At 39.5% G+C, this 8,387-nt stretch overlaps 1 protein-coding gene across 2 annotated transcripts in view; it reads left to right on the plus strand.

Annotated features, from left to right (window-relative positions):
• Positions 1 to 8,387, plus strand: part of ajap1 (adherens junctions associated protein 1) — a 73,081-nt gene that overhangs the window by 53,163 nt on the left and 11,531 nt on the right. Inside the window, exons 3-5 of one of the 2 annotated variants that reach the window (XM_015040887.1) lie at positions 5,625 to 5,712; positions 5,838 to 6,095; positions 7,751 to 7,878. In XM_015040887.1, coding sequence (XP_014896373.1) covers positions 5,625 to 5,712; positions 5,838 to 6,095; positions 7,751 to 7,823 — 419 coding nt within the window. In that variant the 3' untranslated portion in view covers positions 7,824 to 7,878. The remainder of the gene's footprint in view (positions 1 to 5,624; positions 5,713 to 5,837; positions 6,096 to 7,750; positions 7,879 to 8,387) is intronic. The other variant, XM_015040888.1, reaches the window with a different exon arrangement.

Below are 8,387 nucleotides of genomic sequence, written 5' to 3' on the forward strand. Positions count from 1 at the left end.
GCTGGGTTTAAAGGGATGGGCACAGGTGGCAGGCCCCTCAAAATTTCTGCAGGAATTTTCTAGTTGTGTTCTGTTTTAGTTTTTTGTTTGGATGTTATCTCGTAGTTTTCCTTAGTTTTCTGACTCAGGTGCCATGTGACGTTCGTGACCCAGCATGCCTGTTGTTTTCACCTGAGCCCCATTTAACAACTATGGATGAATTTGGATGTGACAGATACTGAGCAAAAAACAAACTCGGGTTTCCATATAATCCCTCCTCTTTACCTCACGTCCATTCTTGAGCCACTGAGGTTTGACGAACAAGCTGCATGGGTTCATCATTTATTAAATGAGCGTTCCTTTTTGAGAGTATTGTGCCATATTTAAAAAAAAAGAAATTATGGCTTATATTTTTAGTTTTGTCAGAACCTCAGATAAATACAGTTGTTCTTTGTAGTGCAGTTTATGTGGGCAAATGTGAAATCTGGACCAAACAGGCAAATTCTGGTAATGCTGGTGTTAGTGGGTGTGATAATGAACCTTTACGTACAGCTGGAAGGCAAACGAAATATCAGTTGAGCCAAAGGGAGGAAATAACATCCCCTCTAATGTAATCTGAAAACTTTAAAATCCTCACTCAGCTTCTGACCAACTTACTCATACTCTCTCGCTCTCTGCTGGTTTCCTTCTGTACTGCTCCATCCGTCTCATGCGTACGGACCAGCATGCCCAGTATGAGCCTCCTGCTCATACTGGGCAGCTTTCTTGTGATAGCACTCCAAACAAGCAGCAGTTGCGAGGAAAACATGTAGAAAGTTTTGGTCTTGGCATTTAAAAAAGTTGTTTTTAAATGCCAATCTGGACTAAACAGGCAAATTTACAGTAAAAAATAAAGTGTTTTCCTTCTGAGGCAGGAGTTTGTTTGCAATGTTTAGGAAATACAACAATAGAAATTAAACGTATTTGTCTTTGCAGCAAGCTGACAGTAAGAAGCAGCTGAAAGGCAGCTATTTATTTACTTATATCACCTGAACAACACAGTGGATCTGGTTGGCTGGTAGTTTCAGGCCAGATTGTTTTAAAAAAATTGACTTTTTATTTTTTGTCCTTGTTATTAGCCTCATACCAGTTGCAACTGTGTTTCATCTCTTTAAGGGAGAATTCTTTTCATGCTTGAATTGTTTTACTTTAAAAATTACCAAGTATAAAGAAGAGTCCTACTTAATTGGTAGAAAAGTTTAAATTGTCTAAACAGTGCTCTATTTATGCGAGCAGAATTCACTTCCATGTTTAAAGCAGGGGAGATTTAATGCCTTGAGTTCAGTCTCTTTCAGTGGTGCTGTTGTCTGACTTTGTCATAGACATGCAACCGCGGCCTGACCTGCTCATTCCAGTTTCAACTGATTTAGATTGTTTTTTTCCTAACACATAAAGTAGAAAAAAGTGCCTAAGCGTTGTTTAAAGCATTTGCAGGCTAGAGTATAATGGAAAGTTATACCTGTGTAGCTTTTATTAAATAGAAAATGAAACCTTTTTGGGATTTGATTTGCTGAGTAGAGATTTCTAGAGGAAAAATGTCTGATTCTCAGATGTGGTTCATTGATCGGTACGTCTCAAATCAGAGCGACTCGGAGCGAGGTGGCAACCAAAATTCCCATCTCAGTGTGGGGGTGTGGTTGATGTTGAGAATAAATAATGCTGTGTTTTTCTTCTAACTCTGTTAGCTAGTTGCTAAGCTAAAGCTAAGGTAAATCTAAAAGAAATGACATGCTAGGAAACGCCCTCAAAGCTAACATTACAGGATACTAGCAACTAGAGAACGCCCTCTTTGGAGCGTAGCTTAGAGAGAGGCTAACAGTGGGAAACTGTTCTGAGATGCCATTTTGACTGTTAGCACTTAAAGGTGGAAGGTCATAAAGGTCCAGCTGCATTTTGGTTTTAATACATGGAATTCATGAACTCAACTCGCTGACTCTTCTGTAACCTCATACAAGAAGAACTCAGCATGAACGGATCAATCTCTACACTGATAAAGCAAAAACTATTAATTCTGGCTGAGAGACATCGTGAGGCTGATCAAGGAGCAGGTGGTTGATTAGAAACTAGGTGCAGCTGTGAGGGAAGGCATGTAACTAAAGTTGATAAGAGTAAGTAGGGGGAAAAAAAATGGCTGTTAGAATACACAGGGAACACGAGAAACAAGTAATCAATCTAAATACAGAGACAAATCCCAAAATCCAAACACCCCAGAATCGTAACAACCACCACTGCATCGCTATGTTTTTGACTGTAATTTGACCCCAAAACACCTTACCAGGTATTTTTAAAATACGGTGGATGCCAAAGGTTATTTCTCCAAATCCCTGCTAGGACAAAATAACTTTTATATCCACAGGCCAAATTTTGCTCCTTCTAACTGGCAGCCATGGGTGAAAACAAAGCTTGACTTAGATTTGTAACCGCTGTGCTCTCCAAGAACTTTTTAAATATTGCTGCTTAGCAAATTGGGTTATGAGAGGTCTGACGTTGTGTTTGTGTGGCTTAGACTCATATTTTCAGCTTCATTTGTTTCATTAAGGGAGTATGCAGAGATTGTATACATATTTTAGCCCCAAATGGCATCCTGATGCAACTCTTAATGAGCTACTCCGACTTAAGTACCCTGACTAAACTGCACACAAAATGTTCTTGTTTACCAGCTGTGTCAGTCAGCTTCCTCTTATCAAAATTAATAGAGCAGCTTCCATTGGAAGCTGGGAGCAGAAACTAATTTACCCTTATAATGTGTTTTAATCAGTTACTGTTTTACAGGGAAAAAATCTACTAAGTGCAGCTTTTGATTTAAAATCCACCATCTGGAAGGTTTCCCCTTTTCAATTTTACATCAGTGGAACGCAAACAGGATTCCCATCGGCGGACACCTCGACTTTTGATTGAGTTCAGAGAAACAGATGCTCATTTGTAGCCAGATTCTTCCAGCTCCATCATCACACGGACACAGAGAGAGATAGAGGGAGATGGAGGGCAGAGATGAGTGGGTCGTTGGAAATGCAAATGCCGCGCCAGAGAACTAAATGTGCATTTGTCATGACGAGGGATTTGATCGCGCTGGGAAGGTGAGACTTCCTGGACCCAGCCGGAGATGTTAATCTAAGCTTGACCTGGTCTTATTTATTTTTTCCCCCCAAACTCATGCTCACAGAGGGTTGCTATGTGCGAGGGGGGGAGTGGGAGGGGGGAGGGGGTTGTCCAGGCTGCAGGGACGCTGGGGAGAGGTTGTGTTCTTTTCCAAAACCAAAGAGCAGCACTTCCTTATGAGCGTTTTCAGAAGACAAATTGGCTTGGATCAACAGCTAGGCAGCTGGCTGATGGAGAGGTGAGATGTATATGGCCCATATGGGCATTTTCATCATAACGGCTTTTCTTTTTATTTATATATTTTGTCCCCCTGCAGTATGTCACCTGCTGCAGTGTGTCATTCTGTCCTATTTGCTCTCATGCTCTATCACTCACCCACACAAATACACCTTAAAGTACAGTGCAGCGGTCCTGAACTAATCCTCCCTTTAAACACGTCCTACACAGTTGTGTTTGTGCCTAACTGCCTTTGATAAAAAAAAGGAGAGAGATCTCACTTCAGTCTGAAAATAGGAAAAAAAGAATAAAAAGGATGTTGCTTTTTTAGATGTTCCCATGCTGTTTGGAATAAGAAAAAGGTAAAATAGTGTCATTTTTAGAACTAATTTTATGACTTTCTGCTGTCTGGTACAGATCTATAATCCTTTTGAGCTGAACATTGACAGCGTAAACAATAAGCATTTTATTTCTTTCTCTGCTTTCTCTGCTTCAGTAGTAGAGAAAGTTCAACCTCTGAGTCTGCTGACCTTCAGATAGTAAAATAAGGAACCTTTATGACAAACATAATGTAAATGCCATTGACTGGTGCATATGAATCAAGATAACTGAACTGTCTCTCTTATTTTACTAGGTGCTAAGTCATCTAGTAAAATAATCGCGCTGAACTTGCACTGTTGATTAGATCTGGATTAGTTTAGTCTCAGGGTGATTCTAGGATCTGACTTTTAGGAGTGCTCAGCCCCCAGTGAACAGCTGATAGGACTTTTTGACTGACACAATTGTTAATGTCCAGGGATCAAACAAACCCTTTAAAAAAAAAAAAAAAACGTTTACCCCCCTCGCCTGTGGTTACGCTGCATCAAGACACAAGAAACCTCCAAAGAAGACATGAGCACAATTTGTAAACAAAAAATGGCATCAAATTTTAGCAGTTGTAGGATTTCTGTTTTGTGTTTGGTAAAAGATCACAAGCTTCTTCTTCTTCTATATTCTGGGTAAATGTACCCAGAATGCCCTGTGCATTGTGCTTTTGAAAAAGTCTATGGTCCGCTTGGTGTTCACATATGCCAGACAGAATTCATGTCACGCAAACCGAGACCTAGGTTTTTAGGCTTGACCAGGTCTGATCACTTGTGAACTCTGATCTGTACCAGAGTTCTCTTGTGCTTTCACACGTCCCCAAACAAACTATTCTAGGCAAAGGAACTACTAGAGCTTGATTAAAGCAGACTAAAAATATGTAGTGTGAATGCACCCTCAATGTCCTGCCAAATCATTGAGATCTCTATTAACACCCCTGGCATATGTATTTAAAAAAATATTTTTTACCAAAGTATTTCTTTCTTACCAGAAAAACTAACATTGCTTTGGAATGGCCCAGACAGAACCCCAATTTTAATCTGAAGGAAGCTAAAGATCACGGTGACGGGAATTAGACCTTCTAAGCCCTAATCATTCGGATTTGGGCTGTTTATTAATGATTTCTCCATTGGCTAATGAGAAGGGTACAAGTGATTTTAATTCAGTGTTTTATATGTTTACTTGGAGGCTGTACAAATTAGGGACTTTATTTTTTTACTTCACAAACACATCCCCTTTATTTCAATTCTATAAAGGATCAGTCTTTTGATATTATAACGTTTATAGTAGTACATTTTGCAGAAAGATGACTCTGAAGAAGAAACTGAATGTGACCCAAACAGCTCTGGGGAAACAAAGCAAGTAACTGTATGACATGAACCTCGTGTATAGAGGAACACAGAACCGAACCTTAATCCGTATGATTTGATCAAAATCAAGTTTTGTTGCTGAATGTGAAACCATATGTTCCATAATGTTTTGCCTTGTTCTTTAGATAAGAAACCACTGTTGTCTTCCTCAAACTCCCAAAAGATCAATTATTTTTGTTTCTTTGCTGCCTCCTCAATCTGTCACCCTTTTCAAAGAACTCAGATTACCTTTCAGGCTCGGCTTTTCATCAGATATTTCATTTGATACATCGGATCAAAAAATTTGCTTCTACTCAAAGCTTAAATGAAAGCCTTCGGGCAAAACCTGCTTACTTTGAGGTGTGCAAATGTTATAGCATGACGGTGCTCAGGATGTGGAACACCTGTTGCAAAACTGATTTTTAAGTTAGATTATTTTTTTTATGATTTTATGCTGATTTTACAGCCATCTGGAAGGACTAGAAGAGTCCTTCACCTTTTCAGTAAGCAGCCTTTAAACTCTAAGCCTTTAAACATTTTCTCTGAACACCAGTGTGATTTCTTTGTTTTTTCTTGCAGGTTTGGCAGTTCACCAGATTATCACAATCACTGTGTCTCTCATCATGGTGATCGCAGCCTTGATCACAACACTCGTCCTTAAAAACTGGTAGGAAAGATTCCTTTACTCTTCACTCTCAGCGCCTTGTCAGCAGCTCCGCTTCGGTTTTAGAGAATCTCACTAGCTTAGTCATAGGTGCGAGGTATGATTTTATGTTTGTTTCTTGTCTTTGGTGCGTGTTTTTGTAGCTGTGCGCAGTCTGGAAATGGCCGCCACAATAGCCATCAGAGAAAGATCCACCAGCAGGAGGAAAGCTGCCAGAACCTGACAGACTTCACGCCGGCCCGCGTGCCCAGCAAGGTGGACATCTTCACTGCCTACAACGACAGCCTGCAGTGCTCACATGAGTGCGTACGGACTGCCGTCCCCATCTACACCGACGAGATGATCCAGCAGACACCTGTGTACAAGACGGCTTACAATGGAAACAGGTACGATGGTGGAAACATGACTATGTGAAAGAGGGAAATAACTTTTCTGCTTGCCAGAAATAATATTGAACGCACTTAAAGATATATAATCACTTGTGTTGTTGGTGTCAGGACCTGGGTTGTTTTGATTTTTTTTGGTTCGACTTTCATTATATTGTTTCTTTATTTTGATTAGATCAGCCTTGTTTCTGTTTTACATCAGTTCAGTCCTTAGTTATTTCAGTTTGCTATGTCTAGCTATTTGTGTTCATCTCCCTAGTTACCCAGTTTGTGTGCTCTCCCTCGCCCCTGTGCCATTTTCTCTCTCTTTCTCCTCATACCTGCAACCCATTTCTGATTAGTCATCTGTTCCCTGTTCAGTGATCAAGCTTCTCAGTTTATATACAACTTATTCTCAGTCACTCCTTGTTGGTTTCTCCTGTTAAATCCCCCTTTTTCCCTCTGATTTATCCTACTGGCTGTTCTTCCTGGTTTTTGTGTTTTTTGTTCTGCTCTGGCCCCCTGTAATTTATTTATTTTTTGGAAGTTCTTCACTCTCCATTTTTATTAAAACTTCAAAACTACTTCCTGAATCTGCCTTGCTGCATTTGGGTCCTCCATTACCACAACACATCATAACAGTTGGCGTGTGATTTCTAAAATGTGATGAGAGTACAGTGCCCTGTAAAATGGGAAATAAATCAATCTTGAATTTTAGTAGCTAGTATAATCTGAATCTTACGGAAAAAAACTTACAAAATCCAAGCAAAATTATTGGAATTACTGTTGGAATTTTACCAATTCCTACATAATAAAGTGAATTCATCAATTCTTCATCAACGCTCAATTCTTCAAGTAGGGTAGAGCAGATTGTTTTTGACAGGAACTATTTATTATTAATGCACGACATACTGTTTTCATAGAAATGCTGTAACACAGCTCATTTCTCTTACCCTAGTTTCTAAATGGCAAATATTACAGTGCATTCTATGCAAATTAAGTAGATGTGCGTTGATCTTCATGAATCAGAAAATGACTCGAAGAAAGTGACTCAACCACACTTAGTCAGGATGATGGGAAGGGAAATATTGATTTGGTTTATAGATTCAGGGCAAATATAAGCTTCCATTTTTCTGACTGTTTTCCAAATAATAACCATGTAAATTCTTTACAACCATGTTAAAGCACTTATATAACTTTATACCCAAGAAACTGATAAAATAATTAACATTTTTGTGTCTTTATTGATGATTATCTCATTACGTGGACAGTGCAACATTAAATTGGTCTTATACTGACAGTCTTTATAGTCCGGGTGACGTTGTGAGGTAAAAGACCAACAATGATGACAAATTAACAGCCATACATCAGTAGTGACGATGAAAATGATTAATTTAGTGTCTACATTTAACAATCACTGGAAGCGTTTTTATCGCTTTATTTTACAGATGTAACAGAAACACTTCTGATGAGTCAAGCAGCTTTTTTTAGTATCCGACTGTGACAACATTATGCTGTCGACAGAGACGTTGAAGGCTAACTAGGGGCATGATTAGACCTTAGCGGACACACGCTAATAAAATCTCTGGGGCAAAAAGACATGCCTTAGCTCGGTGTTTCATTCACTTCAAAGTCAATTTGCTTAATGACCTAACTGCCTTCATTTTACCCAACAGGCCCTCCCCCACTGAAAGACAGCTGATTCCTGTGGCCTTTGTGTCGGAGAAATGGTTTGAGATCTCTTGTTGACGAGCTGCAGGCTTTCACTCGTTTACTGGGAAAGACTTCATGAATCCACGCTCTGGTGGGTACTTTTCCATGCTACCTCCTCTACAAACTGTGGAGTGGGCTTCAGCCGCCTCAGTCCCCTGTGGTAACGCTGCCCCACTTTGGGAATTGAGAGGAACTTGGCATATGTTTGTTATTTGTGACATAATTGTGGATTTTTCCCATATCCTGTGTGGAAGGAAAATCAGTTCAGAGCAGCATCTCAGAAATGAGGTAGTCGTTTGGGCCTTTCTGCAATTCTTGTGAATTCCACAACCCTTGAATTTGTTCACATTTTGTTTATTCATAGCCACAAACCTCTGTGTATTTTATCTGGATTTTATGTGTTAGACCATCACAAAGCAACACCTACAGTGCCCCCCAAAAAAGGATTTGCCCCTTTTTACCCTTTTATTACTTATAGAAATCATGATCAACATAGTCTGGCTTCTTTGACAGGACAAACAAGAAAGATTTATGTCAAAGTGAAAACCAATTTTCACAAAATGAACATAAAGTGATTGCATTAATATTCACCCCCTTTAA

Source organism: Poecilia latipinna, unplaced genomic scaffold (assembly GCF_001443285.1).
Source record: "Poecilia latipinna isolate Pla-1442-1.1 unplaced genomic scaffold, P_latipinna-1.0 Scaffold532, whole genome shotgun sequence".
Lineage (NCBI taxonomy): Eukaryota > Metazoa > Chordata > Actinopteri > Cyprinodontiformes > Poeciliidae > Poecilia > Poecilia latipinna.